Source organism: Papaver somniferum, chromosome 2 (assembly GCF_003573695.1).
Source record: "Papaver somniferum cultivar HN1 chromosome 2, ASM357369v1, whole genome shotgun sequence".
Taxonomy (NCBI): domain Eukaryota; kingdom Viridiplantae; phylum Streptophyta; class Magnoliopsida; order Ranunculales; family Papaveraceae; genus Papaver; species Papaver somniferum.
Genome location: NC_039359.1, coordinates 66,261,902 through 66,283,979, shown reverse-complemented (window position 1 = coordinate 66,283,979; position 22,078 = coordinate 66,261,902). Strand labels below are relative to the sequence as shown.

The following is a 22,078-nucleotide window of genomic DNA, read 5'->3' as shown; positions in this document are numbered from 1 at the left end:
TATTGTGGGCTGGACCTGCTCTTGAGGAAATCCAATTGGGTGGGCCCAACCTCCAAAACCTCGCTATCTCTATCTCGTCGTGTTCTCTCTGTCTGTCTCAAGCTCTCTTGAGAGGAAATGTGAAAAAGTACTAAAACCCTTGTCGGAAAGAGTATATATGGATGCTGAAGAAGGTTACAATGACCACAAAGAAAAAGTTAATGGAGATGAAGATTATGACAATAAGAAAAAGAAGAACTAAGAGACTTTGTTCATCTAAATTGATACGGGAGTTTCTTTGGAGAAGATTCACTTGAAAATATTGAAGACCACTGATGTTTCTGCGTAATCAGTTCCTTTCACAAGAACATCCTAATTAACCCAAAAAAATCAAAGGAGAAAAACACGACTTCATTGGGGATCGAACTAGAATCTCTGGTTTCGGAGACCAGCGCCTATCCTATTGGATAAAGCAGACGCCAGTCAGTACTCTCAGTGTTTGATTAAGTCGCAAATATCAACGATAAGGAATAAATTAAGTTCATAATTTTTATTTTTCTACCCACCACCAATCCATTGGCATATTCATGGTTGTCTTATAGGATCTTATCTTCTTTGTCTGAAACAAACAAATAAAAAAAGATTTGAAATATATTAATAGAGAACAATACAACTGTGATCTATACATGCTTCAAGAAGAGGAAAAAAAAAAGAACTGTGATCTATACACTGGATTTGACAACTACAGTTCCTTCTTGCTGCTTGGGAGAGTGTTATTGACTTTCAGAATTTCAAAACCCTCACTATCGAAAGGGTACTCAATAATCGCTCCATCTATCAAAATTTCCCTCTATCACTCTATCTTCAGAAAATTTCTCCATTGCAATGTCTGTTAAAGAATTAAGTAATCGTCATGATAACAATCGACCTCACGAAGAAATCACAGAGATTAAGAGTTACTTAAATTACTAGTTGAATCTCAAGCGAAGCAAGAAAATATTCAAAATCAAATGCTAGAGGTCCTAAGAAGCATTAGCAGCGCTGGTAATAAACCCAAAGGTATAAAATCTTACAGTCGTTTTGTGATTTCATACTCGAAAACTATCAAAATATTGATCTGAAATTTAGAGATCCAAATGATAAATGAACTTCAGTTGTACATATGATTTGGAATAATGCATGGTGTTTAATTCTCTGAATATGATATTATAATTTCAATGTGTAGTCGTAATTCAGTTTTAAATTTATTGGAACAATGTTGTCGACACCGCGCAGGAGATAATATTGACAACAATAACAGTGCTAACAGTAATAGTGTAGATTCACAAGAGATCACAAAGACATCTGATGAAAAGCAGCCATCTAAAGATGGTAACCTATACATAATTTACATATACCTTTCTTCTATCAAATGATATATATTAAATTTGAATCTCTAATAGATTATTGTTAAAAAGTTTATTGGTTTCTGCATGTCGTGTTAAGAAGAGGGGGTAATTCCGGTCGGGGAGTATAATCCGGATAGAAACGACCTATTATATGAAGGTGACTGCGATAAAACGATCAAGTTTCTTAGAAACAACCCAGAAGCTCTTAAGCAAGGGGTAACACATGACTCATACACAGTGTTGCATGTAGCTATATTCAGGAAGCGAGAGATGGTGCTTATTGAGGAGATTGTGAAACTCATGGCACCAAAATTACTTGAACATAAAGCTGGTGAATATGAATCCACAGCCCTTCATTTAGCTGCTAGGCATGGAAACCTCGGAACCGTCAAATTATTGGTAAATAGGAATCCGAGGTTGCTCCTTATACATGATAAGAATGGATTAACACCAATTCAAGTAGCTCTTGTTAACATTACAAATGGACAAAAGGAGGTGATTGAATATCTTTTCCATGTAGCTAAAGCAGTGGACCCAGCTATGCTCACGAATGGTAGAGGTTCTTTTTTCTTACGCTGCTTGATTGAAGCCAATTTCTGCGGTAGGCTAGCAGACTATTCGTATCATTCACCAAATTTATTTCAATAATAATTCTGATTCTTTATGTTTTGGTTTGTAGATATGGCACTCTGCCTTATCAAACAGATTCCAGAGTTTGCTCTGGAGATTTCACATAATTATGGCATTAGCAGATTAAGTATGAGCGCGTTGGAGATGATGGTCCGGAGGCCCTTTGCATTTCAAAGTGGTACTAAACTGACATGGGGGCAAAACCTGATCTATTCATGTTAGTATGTTTGTTAACTTATATATATTTAATTTAGAATCTTTTGTTATTATAATGTATATAAAAATACATACAGTTTTTTCATAGATTAATCTAAGTACAAATGCGCAGTGATTCAAGTGGACATGAATTCTACATATTTCCAACCAGTTAAACCAAATAAGTGTCAATCAGAATGCCCCATTAGGGACGAAGAGAACCCACTTCCAGAAGTCTTAAATTGCACCAAAGCAGAAGAAAGCTCGAAATTCTCCACCTCATCAAGTACTTATAAACGACATGTAATGCCTTACATAACAAAAGGTAATTTCTTGAGATATTACCTCGACTGTAACTTTATAATTAAGTGCTTAATTGATCAAAGATATTACTCTCTTACCATCAAAGAGAACTTTTTGACGTTTACTTGGTTCGATTCTTATTTCAGTGATCGGTATTGAACGACAGTATAACCAAAACCTAATGAACCAACAAGCAAGTGCATTGATTAAACAAATGTTCGTGGATCTCAAAAAGGAAACTAACGCTCAAACATTAATGAAGTTTTTTGACAAAAATCCCAACATCATGAAGACAGCTATAAAGAATGGAATCACAGAGTTTGTGGCCGAGTGTCTCGAGAAGTTTGATTCTCTCATTTGGCCTAGAATATCGGGAGAAACAATGTTAGAAACGGCTATCATAGAACGGAAAGAGATGATAGCGAATATATTGGAAACTAGTGACAAATTTGATGAGACAATCACTTTACTTTCTAGAGTAGATCTTGATGACGGCAACACCATTTTGCATTATGCTGCCAAGAGAGCGTCTTCTGCTCAGCTCAATTTGATCTCTAGGGCAGCACTTCAAATGCAACGAGAAATGCAGTGGTTCAAGGTAAGGGCCACAGTTTCATCCCACATCTAACACAGCGCAACATGTTCGCTTAATAACTACGTGGATAGATATGTAGTCTTCTTTTATTTTGGTACAAAAATTTTGGAAAAGAAAAAAAGTAGAACACTACAGTTTTCATGACAGCGAAGTGTTGCATGCATCCTTTTTATTTATGTTTGTTTCTTACTGATCAGCCAACTGTTATCAACCGTACTAGTGCGCATAGTTTCTTTTAATTTCATGCAGGGGGTGCAAAGTATTTTACGGGAAAGCGATAGGTTGATAAGGAACAAAAATGGAGATCCAGCTCAATTTGTATTTTCGGAAGAACACAAAGACTTGCTCAAAGAAGGAGAAGATTGGTTAAAGGATACATCTGGATCGTGCATGATTGTCGCTGCTCTAATTGCTACTGTAGCATTTGCAGCTGCTTTTACTGTTCCAGGAGGTAATATAAGTGACAGTAATAGCGCTCTGAATGGCACCCCAGTTTTCTTGGGAAATTCCTCATTTACGCTGTTTGCGATAGCAGATGCCTTAGCTCTATTCTCGTCAATCACATCGGTACTGATGTTCTTAGCTATATACACTTCCAGATATGCAGAAATTGATTTTCTAAAGTCTTTACCACAAAAACTAATATTCGGTCTCACTACAAGAAAGTGGGTCTATTGCATCACTATGTTGCCATACATCTATAAATAATGCGGCAATAGGGAGGGGTTTTGCCTCACGCCATAACAGGTGTGGCACTAAGTAAGAGTTTTTGCTACGCATGTAAACAGATGAGGCAAAAAATACGTTTTTGCCTCATGTTATTCTTTGAAGACGCAATACCTTAATTTCTAGCCACATAGACGTGGCAACAGGTTTAAATAATGTAAAATAGTAGGATAAAGACGTTTATTAAATATTCTTTTTCTTTTTTAAATAATTTTATCGATTAAATTATTAAAATAATAACAATAATATCCGGTTAATTAGAAAAGAAAAGAAATCACGTGATTCACGTGCTTTTTTTTTTCGTTTTTGGGAAATCCCTAGATACGTATTCTTGGTAGTGTCGAATAGCCAATATCCCATCTTTCTTCCCCTGTGCAATCTTTTTTTTCCTGTGCAACTTAACCCTAGAACTTGATTTTTTTTTTCCCATATCCACAGATAAAATCATCTCGACATGTTTTGTGTTCTTAGTTGAGGAGAAAGGGAATCTCGAGGGCTCCCAATATCAGGTATTATCAACTCTTAAAACTCCATGTTTGTTTGGTAATTTTTTGATGTCAATCTGATAGATTGAGATAATTTGAAACCTGAGTTTAGTTTTTTAATTTTTATTAATAGTGGGTTGTGACGATTTGAACCATTTTTGGGATGCATAAAACTTAGGCAGATTGGTAACAACTGAATGTATTATAAGAAAGTACTCATAATAATCGTTAGTTGAATTTCGGATTTATAAGTAGAGTTACTTTCGATTTTCCAAATTCAAATGAATTAGTAGCCTAAAATTCTCCGAGAGATCATTCGAAAATAGTTCAGACGAGATTTATACACTACGGTTATGGATTCGATATCAATTGGATGTATTTTTATTTTTGTAATGAAAGTTAACTAGCTAGCTTTCAATTCTTCGATTAACTTTCAGTTTCCGATGAAGATGATTTAGATTTCATTATTCGGATTCATAAGTAGAGTTACTTTCGATTTTCCAAATTCAAATGAATTAGTAGCCTAAAATTCTCCGAGAGATCATTCGAAAATAGTTCAGACGAGATTTATACACTACGGTTATGGATTCGATATCAATTGGATGTATTTTTTTTTGTGTGATGAAAGTTAACTAGCTAGCTTGCAATTCTTCGATTAACTTTTAGTTTCCGATGAAGACGATTTAGATTTCATTATTCGGATTCATAAGTAGAGTTACTTTCGATTTTCCAAATTCAAATGAATTAGTAGCCTAAAATTCTCCGAGAGATCATTCAAAAATAGTTCAGACGAGATTTATACACTACGGTTATGGATTCGATATCAATTGGATATATTTTTTTGTGTGTGATGAAAGTTAACTAGCTAGCTTTCAATTCTTCGATTAACTTTCAGTTTCCGATGAAGACGATTTAGATTTCATTATTCGGATTCATAAGTAGAGTTACTTTCGATTTTCCAAATTCAAATGAATTAGTAGCCTAAAATTCTCCGAGAGATCATTCGAAAATAGTTCAGATGAGGTTTTTTCACTATGGTTCAGGACACACTCAATATCAATTGGACATGTACTTTTAGTTTTTGGAAAAGAGTAACTAGCTAGCTTTCAATTCTTCGATTAATTTTCAATTTCGTTGAAAGAATCTGTCAACATAAGTCATCGTGATTATAATCACTCATGCTGACTATGATCCAGTAATTTCAATAAAATTATGCAAGATTGAGCACAGTTGAATTAAATTATGTGATCATCTGTCATTGAAAATATGGTCGAGTAATCTTCTGGAAAAATTATGGATATTTTGATTTAGTTAAATGAAAATACATACATAAATTAGTCACATCGAGTATAATCACTCATAATGACTATGATTTAATGATTTTTTATTAAATTATGTAAAACTAGACACAACTGGATTAAATTAGATGATAATCAGTCATATCTGGTTTGGTAGAGTAATCCTCCGAGAGAATTGGGGATATTTTGATTGAATTAATTAGAAATATTTGATTGAATTAAATGGAAATAGATACATAAATTTGATTAAATTAAATGGAAATAGATACATAAATTAATTAGTCATAGAGAGAATAATCACTCAAGTGACAATGATCTGATGAGCCACGTACTAACAAAGAAACCACTAACAAAGTTATAGAAGTGGAAGCCACACGTAACAAAGGCATAGAAGGGTCCGTCATTAAAAATTAGGATTAAAAATGTTCACTTTTTTTTTTTGTTCCTTGTTTACACCTGGCCTGAACTAACTAATACAGAGTCTCAATTTTCTTTCTTTCTTCTTTTTCTTTTGCCTTCCCAAAACAAAGTTGCGGAGAGAACCGGAGATAACGAGGATAAATTTTGTGAGGTATTTTCGCTTCAAGTTAGGGAAATTTTGTTAGAGGAAAAGGGGAATTAGGGGTTATTCATAGAAGATTTAGTCTGGAATTTCGGAAATATTTTTGCATCGCCGTAGGATGAAAATCTGATGAAAACAAGAATATGTTGAGAAGAACATCTAGCGGGAATAATCTCGGTCAATTCTTTTTCGATTTGAACCCTAATATTTTCATTCTGGGAGGGATGAAATCAAAAGAAAATCCTTTTGGGCGAGATTATTCGCGCTTGGTGTTTTGGAGTATCTATAAATTGAACCCAAAAATCAGTCCAGGGATGTTAAGAGATACTCCTTTTCTGGGGGATTATCAGTTCCGAGATCAAAAACATCAAGGTATATCATTTTTATGCTTATTTCAATAGTTAAATAACTTCCAATCGATTATAATAAGTTATTCTTTTTTATTAACAGATCTACACAGTTCTTCGGATTGATTTGGGTTTTTCACTCTCCAGAGGCTCATTCAGGTCATTTTCACACATCCGCTCTGAATTTCAATTCAAAAAGGGGTTTTCTTTAATTTGGGTTTTCGATGTTCTAATATGTTTTTTAATATTTTTTTTGTAGGAAAATGAAAGAATGAGATGCAGAATGGGAGAGGCGAATGGAAGCGCAAAATGAGCAGTATAACATGCGTCAGAACCAAATGATGGAGTATGTCAAATTGTGCAGGCCAGACCTATTTACGAGATCGGGGCAACTCTCAGGACCTTCAGATCACCTCTTCAGAACTGGGGAGCATCATCACAGACCTTGGGAGCAACTATCTATACATGGGATGGCGCCTTTCATACCATTGGAGAAGCGCCGAAGACTTGGAGAGCAGCCTGGCATACCAGAGGAGCAACATTTTGGACCTTCTCCGCGTTACAGGTCTGGGGAGCAGCCCAGCAGAGACGGGCCGACGCATTTCATACCTTTGGAGCAGCGCCAAAGAGCTGTGGAGCATCCTGGCAGACCAGAGGAGCAACCTTTTGGACATGCAGAGCCGCTTTACATGCCTGGGGAGAATCCCAACAGACACGGGGCGACGACTTTCATACCATTGGAGCAGCGCCAAAGGCCTGGGGAGTAGCCTGGCAGAACTGAGGAGCTACTCTTTGGACCTGCTGAGCCGCTTTACATATCCAGGGACCATCTCAACAGACCTCAAAATGATTGTAAGTCTCTCTTCCTTGATAATAAAGGTATTTGTTGATGTTCCATTAGACATGATTACATTTGTTGATATTCTTTTTACTCGGTGGTCTTTGTTTTGGTTTGTTTAGCAGGTTCGCAGGGAACATGAACAGACGTCTGGGATTGGATATCTAGTCCGTTTGAGAGTTGATTTAACATGGACTAGGCCAAGTTTGAATTATTAGGTTTCTTTAGTTTTGATTGTGTAATAATTTTTTTTGTTTCCTTATGGGTAAGTGGGATTCTCTATGCCTTGTGACAACTACCTTTATTTAGTGGAACTTAAATTCTTTATTTGGATTCACTTTTTTTTAATGTTTTACTGTTTTTTGTTACCCTGTATAATTTAAAACATAATATAAAAATGCCAAGTAAATTAGTATATGAGTTTTAGCTACATACGAGCTATGGCATCAGGGTTTGCCTTGCCGCACTCATAGTCACGACAATGGTGTGGCAAAATAATTTTAATGGTGTGGCAAAATAATTTTAAAATGTAATTCAAAATAACTTTATATTAAATAATAATAAATGTTTTTGCCTCACGTTATTGCCTCACCAATTGATGTGGCAAAAACTTTAAAATAAATAATTAAAATTTAAAATAAAGAAAAAAGGAAAATATAAATCCCTATTGCTTCATGCTATTGCCTCACTATTTGGTGTGACAAGAAGTCCAGCTTTTGTCACTGTGCGTTAGAGGGGTGGCAACTATTTCTTGCCACCCAACTGTTACCACCGGTGTGGCAAAATATTTTTATGTGGCAAAAAGATATAGCCACACTAAATATGAGTTGTTACCACATTTGGGACATGTTGCAATACACCCCTTTTCTTGTATTGTCTTGCAACTTTATTTATCTCTATGGTGGCTATAATAGTAGCTTTTGGCGCATCACTATTCATCGTGGTTGGAAACAAGTTTGTGCAGGCTTCAATTCCAATAGTATTGTTTTGTTGTTGTCCTTTGGCCCTGTTTGCATGGTTGCAATTACCGTTGTTTGTTGAAATGGTTCGCAACACATATTGGGGTAGTCTCTTTCAGAAGCACAGACTTGTCGATTTTTCAGGTCAGAAAAACAACTACAAATCGAAGAAAAAGGAAAAAGAAACTTAGCAACAAAAAGAAGAGGGTATAAACTATAAAGAACTGAGTTAAGACAGCAATCAGATTTACCAGTATTATTTGAGCTTGTAATCGACATTTGATTTCTTAATATGATTGTCAATTTTACTGGAGAAACAAAAAAGTTACGACATTGTGTTTATCGTTATTACTTATGTGCATGTGTGTTGCATGCATGCTAAGGAAAATTGCATCGACGAAAATGCTATGCTATGCTACTATACTACCACTACCACTGCTCCATTGATACTCTCACACGACGTTTTAATCATTATGTGCATAAAATCGATCTGTCGTCACTAACGTTCCAACTCAAGTTAAAATTTCGAGCTAATCTTTTGCATTCATGGATTATAAGGGTATTTCTAATATCTAAGGTGATAAAGTTTCGTTTCCTTCTCTTGGAGCCAGGATGTAAGGTCTCGCACTAAAAATACCGATACACTACTATTGACAATCTCTGTTGTTTGCTTAAATTTGGAGATCGAATCGATCGGCTTTTAATATGTTTGGCATGTTTACTTGAAATCCCGTTACTTAGTATGTTAAATTGTCTGACATTTTTCGATTGCTTCGCTATTTGTTCTTTTTCTCGCTAAATTTTATTTTTGGTCTTAAGATTTCTTTATGTTTTGGTTCTTTTTGTATGGCATGGAATTTGGTGGACGGTTGTTGGTTCAATTATTATAGGGGTCTTAAGAGCAGCATATGGAAATGCAGGAGAAGTTGGTGGTGGTGGACCGGTGGTGGAATTTATGTTCCCATGCTTACACTTATCGGGGGACTTTGATCATTTTGATGTAGAATCTGCATCTCCAATATTCAAGTGCAAGATATGGTGGTAATACAACACTATTTTTTGAACTGATATTTCAAAAATAAGTTCATTTTTGATTTCCATACATCTGCTCAATTTAGAGTTCTACTATTCTCTCAAAGGGAGAGCAAAAAGTGATTCGAAGAGCGAAAAAATCGTACTTGAGTCGGTAAACAGAACCTATCCAAAAAAAATTATATAACTCGGACCAAAATTACCCTTACTACTTCCACCCAATAAATAAACAAATCCCACCCATTACCCCTCCAAAGTTCCGAACCCTAGTAAGCACCACCATCGTCACTTTGTCCGTCTGTTAGCTTACGAACGCCATCAAGAGAAAAAAAAACAAAAAAACCACATAAGACGAAACTTGTGAAACACCTCTAAATTTCTACTTTGTAATTAATCTTTTGTTTCTTGTAGCCGAGAAATGTATTTTTTAGCAATCAAATACAAATTGGATGCAGTAGCCAATAAATTGAACACAAAATTGGTTAAAAAGATCAAAATCAACAATTTTTGGGTGAAAAAGACATGTAAAATTTGATATTGTTTAAATGATCAAGAATGTAAAAATAGTCAGGATGTAGACAGTTTCATCCTACCCATTTTCAAATACTTTTTCTTATTTTTAATTTACATCAGGATGCATCCAGTTTCATCCTCGCTCTTTTTTAAGTTTAAGCCAGGATGAATCCAGTTTCATTCTTGTTATTTTTTTTGTCCATTTCACCCATAATAATTTTTACTCGTCCGTTTGAACCATGTTTTAAAAATATTTGGACAAATGACACACTTTCGGTTGAATTGAATAGTATATCCATTACGAGAATTCACAAGCTTGTGAAGCTATGGTAAATCCCGATCTTTGCTATTGATTTTTCTTCTTAAACGTCAAATATGAACTAGAAAATGGGAGACTTACTTTTTCTTCTTTTTATTGTTTACACTTAATGTACAACTCTCTTCATTTTTTGGTTCAGATGCTAGAAGAGATCTAATTGGTATTTCTTCAAAATTCTTTAACACAAAAAGAACGGTGCTGCTGTTGGAACAGACGCTGACGGTGGGGTTGTGCGGAAAATATGTGTAAATGTTTAATAGGTGTAGTTTGGGTGGAGTTAGGAAAATATATTGGATAGGTCCTGTTTAGTGAGTCAACTATGATTCTCGCTCTCCTCGGATCAGTTTCCTTTAACAAAAATCAAGATCTTTATGTGATCGAATAAATTTTTTTCACCCTCGACCTGGTGGATTGAAGAAGAATGTTTGCGACGTATTGTTCATCAATGGCTTCCATGATAGTCAACTATGTCTTCAGGAGAAAATAAGATTACATTTAAGCGCATTGAGGGCTCATTAGGTGTTGCAATCTTGATCGGGAGGATTTCTGCATTTCTTTCCCTGAATTGTATGTTGTAGGCTCAACTGGACTGTGTCAAGAGTTGTGCTCTTAAACTTCAACAAGGAGGGAGATGGGATTTGGTTATTTGGGTATGGACAGAAATTGCTGAGGTATGTGCTTTAATTTATATTCTTGAAGGAATCTATCTAGGGACAGGGTCAGACTTCATTAAATGGAACATTGATTGATAGTGTTAGAGAACTGCTCGGTCAAACTTTCAATCGTTGCTATCTCAAGCTTGTTTGTCAAGTTAAGTGATCAAAACTATAAGTTTTGATTTCTAGTCTACTTAGTTATGTTTCGGACTAGCATAGAATGTGTAGTTGAGCTTTAGACTTTATGAAGTTCATCGATTGAATACGGGGAACTACTAAGAGGAGCTTGTGGGACATCATCAACAAAAGGTATATAGAGATTGCAAGTCATCTATCACTCAGAAGTCTATTTCTACTCTATCTCCTATTGAGACAAAAGTCGTATAGCTATATAGACTTTAATTAATACACATTTGATATTTTGAGCTGAGTTTAACTCGCTTACATATTTCTCGAAATATGTGTTGGTAAGCTTTCGCTTTACCCAAGTTCATCTTATATTTTGACGAAAGTCAAAAGATGATCATGTGAAAATCGCCTGGTAACATCTTATATGATTTGTGTGAGACAATCATTTGATGTAGACTCGGAATGTTTCGTATTGATCACTCGATCACTTGAAAATTGCTTCGAAGCTAATAGTTTGTGTAAGACGGTTATTTCCGTCTTCTAAGAATGTCTCAATGATTGAAATAGGAGTTTACAAAGATTAACCATGATTGGATTATAAGCACAGTATGCATACTTGCATATGTGTAGTGCAAGACCGGGAATCTAGTATGCATATCTGTATGCATACTGGTTAGTCAGTTAAAGTCCGGGAGCAATAGTATGCGTACCCGTATGCGTACTGGCGAAGTCAGTTGAAGTCCGGGGAACTTTAGGATGCGTACCATTACGCGCACTATATTCAACTGAGTTCGGATGTGAACAATAGTATGCGTACCCGTTTGCAAACTGGCGAAAACAGTCCAAGTCCGGCTACTTAGGTATGCCTACCAGTTTGCATACTTGAGTGGGTTATGTTCTAGAATCGGTTATGTCATGAACTAATACTTTTATACAATAAGGAATGCAATCTTTTGCAAACCATGGCTATAATATTCATGAATTGATTAGATGAAGTCAAACCGATTTTGCTTCAATTGTATCTTGTATACTTCGATGATAATATAAATAATGGAACAACTCTATAGCTAGTTTCATTTGAGTCATTTGAACAAGTTGTGATTTATATGAATAAGGTTGATATGAAAGTGTTCATATGGCTAACTTCGATTGACTATTGTTGAGCCAACTAAGTGTACACGTTTAGTTACGGTTATCCAAATCTAAATGAAGGTACATTTCATTTGTGTGTAACAAGTTAAGTTCGATCTAACGGTTGAAAGATATTATCTTGAATCTAATCAGGAGTTCATCTAACGTTGAATATTGATTACTTTGTTTGCAAGCTATCAAACCCTGATTTGAAGACTATACAAGGGAGAACACTAGCAACTGGGAAACCTAATCCCCACGCCTCCTGTGAAACTAGTTGTGACTAGAGTCGATTCTCCTTTAACCTAGGTTTTTCCTAAAACCCTAATAGGTTAACGACTTGAAGACTTCATTGGGGTTATGAATCCAGACCCAACTATTTTCTCTGTAATTGCGTGTTCCGATTTTATTGTATACTATCGTATTGAGTACTATCTTATTTAAGATTTGCTCGACATTTATCCCCGATAGGTAAGATAAAAATAAGTCACAAACATCTTCGTCTCATCATTTGTGATTCCACAATATCTTGTTTCGCTTCCATACAATTAAGGTTATTGTGAGATGATCGATATTTCTAGGTTGTTCTTCTAGAATATAAGTCCGGTATATCAATTGGTTCATGTGCACCTTGATTTATCAAAAGAAGGAACAAAACTCATAGGGATTTTTGTGGGAGACAGATTTATCTATCTCAATAGACTTTTCTGTGTGAGACAGATTTGTTTATCAAGTCTTCGACTTTAGGTCGTAGCAACTCTTAGTTGTGGGTGAGATCAGCTAAGGGAATCAAGTGCGTAGTGTCCTGGTGGGATTCAAATACGTAAGGAGTGCAATTGTACCTTGATCAGTATGTGATTGGTTAGGTATCAATTACATTACAGTCTGAAGTTCATTGGTAGTAGGATAGTGTCTGTAGCGGATTAATACAGTGTGGTGTTCAAAGATGGACTAGGTCCCGGGGTTTTTCTGCATTTGCGGTTTCCTCGTTAAAAAAATTCTGGTGTCTGTGTTATTTCTTTTTCGCATTATATTTTCTATATAATTGAAACATCACATGTTGTGCATAAGTTCAATCAGTTCTTGAATCCGGCCTTTGAGTTGTTGATTGAATTTATTGACACTTGGATAGTGGTTTTTGATACTGTCCAAGTTGTCTCTTATAGTAATAGGGCTCATGGATTTCAATATGTTCGATTTGTTGATTCATTAAGAAACTGAGATATAACTCTTTGATATACTTTTCTAAAGATTGAGTCTGACTGTCTAGTTGATTCTCTTGAAAGTATATTGTAGTTAGTCCATACATATTACCGAAATGAAATATTGGGTGTAGCTGTTAGACCTCCACTTTTTAATTGGTATCAGAGTAGGCAAACGCGATAAACCTAATAAGTTTGTGTTTGACTGATCCTTCAAGTTTTTTCTTATGGGAAATTACTTTGGGAACTTATTCTGGGAATCTGTACCGCACGCCAGAAGTCCTTAAAGATTGTTCAGAGTTTATTGTTTAGAAGACCTCTCGTCTCTCAAGATAATCTCTCTTTATCTAGAACATTGGAAATCTTAGATGATGAAAAACAATTTATAGGAAAAAATAAAAGTCCTTCTAAAAAAATCGCTCGAGGAAACGAGGTCAAAGCTCAAAGGTATGAAATCTCACTAGATTACTTCTTAATCTGTTTGAGGGATATTATCATGATGGATCTATTGACAAAGTTGATATGATTTTCAATTTAGTTGTAGTAATAAGTTCGTTGAGACTTGTGAAAGCAAAAGATTTTAGACTTATAAAACTTAAAAATAGAAATTTTTTTGCAAAGTTGATTTCAAGATATTAAAAGTAACCAAGACACTAGATTCCACTATTACACATGAATAAACGATACCAAATATGTTTCAAAACTCTAACTATCCTTCAAGTCCTTTATTTCTTAATTCACACATAATCAAACATATTCCCAAATATTAATTGCATACCCTGTGAATAGACTATCAATCGATTAAACAAAGTATAATCTATCAAATTGAATCACAAGCGATTAAGAAAATTATGTGAACATTTAGAACTCCGCAAAAGCGGTGATTGAATGAATTACAAATTGTAAATTAGAGAAAATAAAATTGTTACGAATCATTCATGCATAGATAGCTACATCCATTGCCTTGGTTGCACGAGAATTAGCTCATTATCATGGAAACACGCTCAAAATTCATTTTTATTGCTCAAAGGGTGTTTACAAGGATAAAATGGGAGAAACAATGATAAAATCGGGTTTGTAACAGTTTTATTTGTTACAAACTGAAAAGAACGATAGAACAGTACTGTCGCTGATTCTGTAGCTTTACGACCCATGCATGTGTGTCTTTTCCACTGTTCAAAAACGACTGTCTTGGATAGTCTGTTCTTCTTGTTCTTCAGATGAGCAGCAGCAGAAAAATATTTCTGGTGGTTCTGATTATCGCCTCTGTCTTCTCAAAAACTCTCCCAAACTCTACGTCCTCTCACTAAGATGCCAGAACACGCTTTATATACACAACTGCTTCAAAATATCTCGTAATAACTCCTCCAAATTCTCACAGTAAAGAAAATATTATTTCACGAGAATATTTCATTTTTATTTCTTTTCACGCTGCCGATTGTGTTGAAACTTTCCAAACTCAAAGATTAAACGTGCTAGATGATCTCCTACACTCTGAATACACACGCCAATTTCCAAGAGCAAACACATAAAACAGGGAAGATAAAAAGAAGCCCGTGAAAAATCATATTTCTCTGTTTTCTTCTAACCAATTACCCGGCCAAATATGTACGATTCTAAGGCCCATACCAGGCTTGTTTCATCCAGTATAGTGATCTCAAACAAACTCAGTCATTGAGTCCACTTCAAACACGTCAAAGTTTCGATTGGAAATTCTGCCAGAAGAATACAATGCTTTCCCGCCAAAAAAATTTTCAAACGAAGGTGAAGATGGAGTGCCCCATATCATGTTCTGGGGTGCGAATAGCCATGGGTGCTGAGAATGAATTTAGGTTGTAGGCAGCCATGGGTGCTCCTTAGCCAAATCTGGGGTCCGTATAGCAAATGTCCTCCGGGGTGCCCCGAGCAACTTTTCGAGCCGAATTTTTCAAAAATGTTTATTTCCCAAAAATACCTACAAATACAAAAAACACCATAATAAGTACGAAATCGAGTACCAACAATACAGAAAATTGAGGACAGCATAGACACAAAAATGTGTCTATCAAATACCCCCAAACTTATTATTTGCTAGTCCTCGAGCAAATCTAATATAGAAAATAAAATGACTACACTTAGCACGTGCAACAAGCCGTTAAACCGCTAGGTGGCCCTAGCGGTGGAGTGTTGTCTCCGGAGGGTTTACCGGAGGTGTACCCACAAAACCTTTACTCCAGACCCTAGCTATCAACGCAGAACCTTGGAAGGCACTAAAGAATCTCCTTGGTTGGTATACAAACATTGACTATAGGAGGAAGTACCCTGATACGAAATTCCAATTGTTGTACACGAGTTTGCACTCAACATACTAAAATTCATATATAAGTGACAGAGCTTTACTCAGATAGTTTCTGGTTATCATAACCCGAGTCAACCAATCACATGGAAAGATTAAGAAGATGGATAAAGAGAAAAGTAGATGGTTTAAAGTGAACGGTGTTTCCCATATCTGTCTGAAGGCCTCTGCCAAGATAAACCTATTCTAATGGACTGAGATACCGGTCTGACTAATATCAAAACAACTGGCATATACAAGAGGATCAGTGGTCGATAAACCTAACTCTAGGTCAACACAACTGGCATATACAAGGGCACCAGTGGTCGACTTTATTTAAATTTATTTCGGTTCGTCTGATGGTCTGATCTCAATTCTCAATTTATTTATTTTTTTATTTTATTTTTATTTTATTTTTGGTATCTCAATCACCCTATTTCACCCTAGCAATGGTAACAACTTGAATTGTGTGCCTCACCAAGTCACTTAAAAAATAAAAATAGAAGGATTAGGATTCAACGAGAAATGACGAAACTACCATTTCTTTTTTTTTTTATTCTAAAACCTGAGCTTTGTTCTTTTATGAATAGACTCTTTAGATGTTTCCATCTAATCAGATTGGTTCCTAAACTCCTATAACCAAGATGTTCCCATCCACTTAGATTGGTTAGTGCCAACTTTAATAAGCATAAATTTCTAGGCTCTGGAGTTTATTTATTGCAACTAAAAGCTAACAAAAAGTTTCTTCCCCACCCCCAAATTTAAATTTAACATTGTCCTCAATGTTTCTAATGAAAGAGCAATACCAAAAAGTAAAGTAACATGAGGAATCAGTAAAGAGAGAAGTCGGAAAGATAATACTTGGGTGAAGAAAGAAATAAAAAACTAATATACAACATACAATCGCCTCGATGGTCAATCAATGGTAAACAGGATCCTCCAGAGGGACCTCCTCAACATCACCTGTAGGAAAGGGCTCTAAAAAGGGTTTCAATCTCTGACCGTTAACCTTCGAAGAACTACTACCATCCGGTGTCTCGATCTCAACAGCTCCATGAGGAAAGACAGTGCGAACAATAAAAGGACCCGTCCACCGATAACGTAACTTCCCAGGGAAAAGATGCAAGCGGGTATCATACAGAAGAACTTTTTGACCTGGAGAAAATGACTTTCTTAAAATATTCTTATCATGCACAAGTTTCATTTTATTCTTACACTCCTTAGAACTATCGTATGCATCTCTACGAATCTCTTCCAACTCATTGAGATGGAGTTTCCTATGGGCTCCTGCCTTGTCTAGTGAAAAAATTAGCTGCTTAACAGCCCAATATACTTTATGTTCTAACTCAACAGGTAAGTGAAATGCCTTTCCATACACAAGTCGATAAGGTGACATTCCAATGGGGGTCTTAAACGCAGTACGGTAAGCCCATAAGGCATCAGTAAGCCTAGACGACCAGTCTTTCCGATTAGGATTAACTGTTTTCTCTAATATACGCTTTCCGATGATATGGGGCAGTTACCTTATGTGTAATACCATATTTCTTCATCAAAAGCCTAAAAGGTCCATTACAAAAGTGCGACCCTCCATCACTAATTATAGCTTGCGGTGTACCAAAACGTGTAAGTATATTATCTTTCAATAACTCAATCACAACCCTATGGTCGTTAGTCTTACACGCAACCGCCTCAATCCACTTAGAGACATAGTCTACACCGACAAGGATGTATAATTTACCAAAATAATTAGGAAACGGACTCATAAAGTCAATACCCACACATCAAAGACCTCAATAATTAAAATAGGGTTCAAGGGCATCATATTACTAAGGGAAATGGTTCCTAATTTCTGGAAACGTTCACAAGTCACACAGTAACTGTGGGAGTCTTTAAACAACGAAGGCCAATAGAATCCACACTGCAATATCTTAGCAACAGTTTTCCTAGCACTAAAGTGACCCCCACAAGCATGATCATGACAAAAGGAAATAATACTAGACTGGTCACTCTCAGGTATACATCTCCTAATAATCTGGTCTGGACAATACTTAAAAAAATAAGGATCATCCCAGAAGAAGTGCTTAACCTCGGCTAAAAACCTAGAACGATCTTGTTTACCCCAATGTTGGGGCATTCGACCATTAACAAGATAGTTCACTATATTTGCATACCAAGGTAATTGGGTAACAAAAACATTTATTCATCAGAAAAGTTATCCCTTATAGGAAGGGAATCATCAGGGGAACTAAAAACTAGCCTAGACAAGTGGTCTGCTACAACATTTTCGGCACCCTTTTTGTCTCTAATGTCTGGAGAAAACTCTTGCAACAAAAGGATCCACCTAATCGATCTAGGTTTCGTATCCTTTTTAGACAGAAGTTATTTCAAAGCAGCATGATCAGTATATATCACGATCTTAGAACCTAAGAGATAGGGTCTAAACTTGTCTAAGGAAAACACAATGGCTAACAGTTCCTTCTCGGTAGTGGTATAGTTCAACTGGGAATCATTCATAGTTTTGCTAGCATAGTAAATCACATGAAGTAATTTGTTTTCTCGCTGACCTAGCACAACACCAATAGCATAATCTGAAGCATCACACATGATCTCAAAGGGTAAGTTCCATTTGGGTGCCTGGACTATAGGGGCGGTAGTGAGTAAATTCTTAAGCTTCTCAAAGTCTCTAAACAAGCATCATCAAAGACAAACTTAACGTCTTTTGCAAGCAAATTGCAAAGAGGTCTAGAAATCAAGCTAAAATCCTTAATGAATCGACGATAAAGACCTGCATGCCCTAAGAATGACCTAATATCTCTTACGGTTTTTGGGACCTGTAAAGTTTTAATGAGGTCAACTTTGGCTCTATCTACTCTATACCCTTCGAAGATACGATATGCCCTAGAACAATTCCTGAACAAACCATGAAGTGACATTTCTCCCAATTAAGCACTAAATTATTTTCCTTACACCTAGTCAAAACTAATGACAAATGATGCAAGCAATCATCGAAAGACGAACCAAACACTGAAAAATCATCCATAAAGACCTCTAAGAACCGTTCTTCCATGTCAGAAAATATGCTCAACATACAACGCTGAAAGGTCGCAGGGGCATTACATAGCCCGAAAGGCATGCGTCTATACGCAAAGGTATCAAAGGGACAGGTAAAAGTGGTTTTCTCTTGGTCTTCTGGGGCAATAAAAACCTGATTATAACCGCAATATCCATCTAAAAAGCACTAATGGCTACGTCCAGCTAATCTCTCTAGCATTTGGTCGATGAAGGGAAGGGGAAAGTGGTCCTTCCTAGTGACCTTGTTCAATTTTCTATAGTCAATACAGACACGCCAACCCGTGGTCACCCGGGTTGGGATTAACTCATTATTCTCATTCTGGACTACAGTGATACCGGATTTCTTGGGAACAACCTGAACGGGGTTGACCCACTTACTGTCTGAAATGGGGTAGATAATGCATGCATCTAACAGCTTAAGAACCTCGGTTCGAACTACTTCTTTCATATTAGGGTTCAGTCGACGTTGCATCTCCCTAGATAGTTTGGTATCACTCTCTAAATAGATATGATGCATACAAACAGTGGGACTTATACCCTTAATGTCTGCTATGGTCCACCCTAAAACTTCCTTGTTGTTCTAAAGGACGGTTACTAGCCTACTTTACTTATCACTATCCAAGTCGGATGCCATAATCACAGGTAAAGTTTCAGATGGGCCTAAAAACACATACTTTAGGGTATCTGGCAATGGTTTTAGGTACAACTTAGGAGGCTCTTCTAACGAAGGAACTATAGTAGACTTAGAAACTGGTAATGGTTCGAACTTAGGTTTCCATCCATTATAAGTTTCTAACAAAGGGGTTGAGTCTAACAAAGCATTCATCTCATCAATCACGTTATCATCAACAAAATCAATCCCAAAGTGAGCTAGGAATTTCTCTAATGGATCTTCTAACAAAGTGTTTGGTAATGACTCCTGGACTAGTGTTCTCATCATGTTCACCTCTTCTATGTTCGAGTCATCTAGTTCAGAAGGTAGCTTACTAATATTAAAAATGTTCATCCCAATAGTCATATTACCAAAAGACAAATTCATAATACCATTTCGACAGTTAATGATCGCATTGGATATAGCTAAAAATGGGCGACCTAAAATCACTGGTATTTGGTTCTCTGGGTCGGGGACAGGTTGGGTATCTAGGATAACAAAATCCACTGGATAAATAAACTGGTCGACCTCAAAAAGAACATCCTCGATCACATCACGAGGAATTTTAACGGACCTATCAGCTAACTGAAGTGTCATCTGGGTAGGTTTCATCTCACCAAGTCCTAGCTTAAGGTACACATGGTATGGAAGTAAGTTCACACTGGCTCCTAAGTCAAGCAAAGCTTTCTCAACACGGTACTTACCTATTGTGCAAGAAATGGTAGGGGAACCTGGGTCTTTATACTTAGGAGTAGTGGTATTCTGAATAATGGAACTCACGTGACTAGCTAGAAAGGCTTTCTTCTGGACACTAAGCTTTATCTTTCGCGTACACATATCCTTAAGGAACTTGACATAAGCGGGAATCTGCTTAATTGCATCTAATAATGGAAGGTTAATGGTTACCTTCTTAAAAACCTCCAATATATCATTAAAGGTGGACTCCCTCTTAGTTGGAACTAGCAGCTGTGGGAATGGGTCTCTAGGAACAAAAACGGGCTCAATATGACCCTCATTGGTCTCTTTAGAGACTCTATCAGTCTCCTCAGTTTCTGGTTCAGAAGGGTGAACTACAACATGTTCACTATCAGGCATGGAAACCTTGTTGTCTATCACTCTACCACTCCTAAGGGTTTTAATAGCATTTACATAATCGGATGGTCTTTCACCTATTTCATTAATTCCTCTAGGGTTGGGTTGAGTTTGACTAGGAAACTTACCTCTTTCTCTTAAAGACTCGTTTATCTGACTAACCTGGGTTTTCAACTCGGAAATAGCCTGAGAGTTAGCCTGACCTATTCTCTTATTTTCTTCTAAACCTTGAGCAACAGATTGCTAAAACTGCACGGTGTTACAAGTTAACAAATCAAGAGACTCTTCTAAACTCATAATCTTCTTATCCGAAGGGTTCTGAAACTGTGCCGGAGCTGAAGGATTCTTAGTATATCCAAAACCTGGGGGAACATGAGAGTTACTAGACTGACCTTGATTCTGGCCCTTAGACCAAGAAAGGTTGGGATGGTTTATCCAGCCAGGGTTATAGGTTTCTGAATATGGGTCAAGCCTCTGACGGTTATCGAATCTAGTGTTGTTATAGAGAGCATTGGCTTGCTCCTCAACAATATGGCCTTCCCAAAAAGGCTCTATTCTACCACTATTACCACTAGAATGACCTAATTCAAAGGCTTCTAACCTTTTGGATATGGCTGCTATTTTAGCATCTGATTCATAAGATCCTTCTACCCTATTGACATTTCCTCTACTTGGGAGAATTGTTTTCTGTGGTTCCCTACTATTTTCCCATTGTTGGGTCTTATCGGCGATTTCATTCAAAAATGTCATCGCCTTATCAACAGTTTTATTCTCAAACCCACCTGTGCATAAGGACTCAACCATGGTTGTTGTTGAATAATCTAAACCCTCGTAAAGGATATGAACTAACCTAACCATCTCTAAACCATGACGAGGACATTGAGATATTAAGTCATTGAACCTTTCTAAATACCTATATAAAGATTCTCCCTCTTGTTGAGCAAAAGTACAGATTTGTGTCCTAATGGACTTGTTTTGTGCCTTGGTAAAAACTTCTGTATAAAGGTAGATGTAAGTTGGTCATAGGTTTCAATTGACTCAGAATCCAAACTATACAACAAAGATTTGGCTTTATCTTTTAAGGAAAAGGGGAATAACCTAAGTTTCAACGCATCATCACTAAGGTTTTTAGTTTTCAGAGTACTACAAACTTCCTCGAATTCCCTAACATGAAAATAGGGGTTCTCATTATCTTTTCCTAAAAAGATTGGGAGCATTTGTAAAGTCCTAGGTTTGAGTTCATAATTTGCCTCGGTTTCAGCTAACTTGATACAATACGGACGTGAGGTCCTAGTTGGGTGTAATAAAGCTTTCAAAGTTGCCATTTCTAGCACTACCAAAGGACTAGGAGTACTTTCTTCACTAATTGTCAAGTTTTCAAAGCTGAAATTTCCAAAGACAGGGCTCTCAAAAGAAGAGTCTTCGAGCTCCCCGCCTTCACAAGAAGAACTACTAGGTTTATCACTAATCAAACGACCTAGAGTATTTCTTTTCCAAGACCGCTCTCTAATAACCTCGGGCATACACTAGAAAAACAAAAGAAAAAGAAAGAAATCCTAAAAGGAAGGGAAGTTCTATGCAAACACAAACAAGGATGACTCCACCACAGCAAACCTACTGATTTCTAGCAAACAAAAAGCATGATGGCTCCACTTAGATTA

General features: G+C 36.5%; 1 protein-coding gene across 3 annotated transcripts; it reads left to right on the top strand.

The window, feature by feature from the left end:
* Window positions 1-673: 673 nt before the first annotated feature.
* On the top strand, window positions 674-7,625 carry LOC113353441 (ankyrin repeat-containing protein ITN1-like). Of its 3 annotated transcripts, XM_026597042.1 has the most exons (10): window positions 674-1,038; window positions 1,888-1,968; window positions 2,047-2,214; window positions 2,326-2,517; window positions 2,642-3,093; window positions 3,340-3,541; window positions 4,255-4,325; window positions 6,612-6,667; window positions 6,768-7,360; window positions 7,469-7,625. In XM_026597042.1, the coding sequence occupies exons 1-9, from the start codon at window positions 990-992 to the stop codon at window positions 6,781-6,783; spliced, it is 1,287 nt and encodes a 428-aa protein (XP_026452827.1). In that variant the 5' UTR covers window positions 674-989; the 3' UTR covers window positions 6,784-7,360; window positions 7,469-7,625. The 3 variants fall into 3 exon arrangements, with proteins under 3 accessions (XP_026452827.1, XP_026452824.1, XP_026452826.1); XM_026597039.1 differs by lacking the exons at window positions 4,255-4,325; window positions 6,612-6,667; window positions 6,768-7,360; window positions 7,469-7,625 and having other exon boundaries at window positions 3,340-3,919; XM_026597041.1 differs by lacking the exons at window positions 1,888-1,968; window positions 4,255-4,325; window positions 6,612-6,667; window positions 6,768-7,360; window positions 7,469-7,625 and having other exon boundaries at window positions 3,340-3,919.
* The last annotated feature ends 14,453 nt before the right edge of the window (window positions 7,626-22,078 follow it).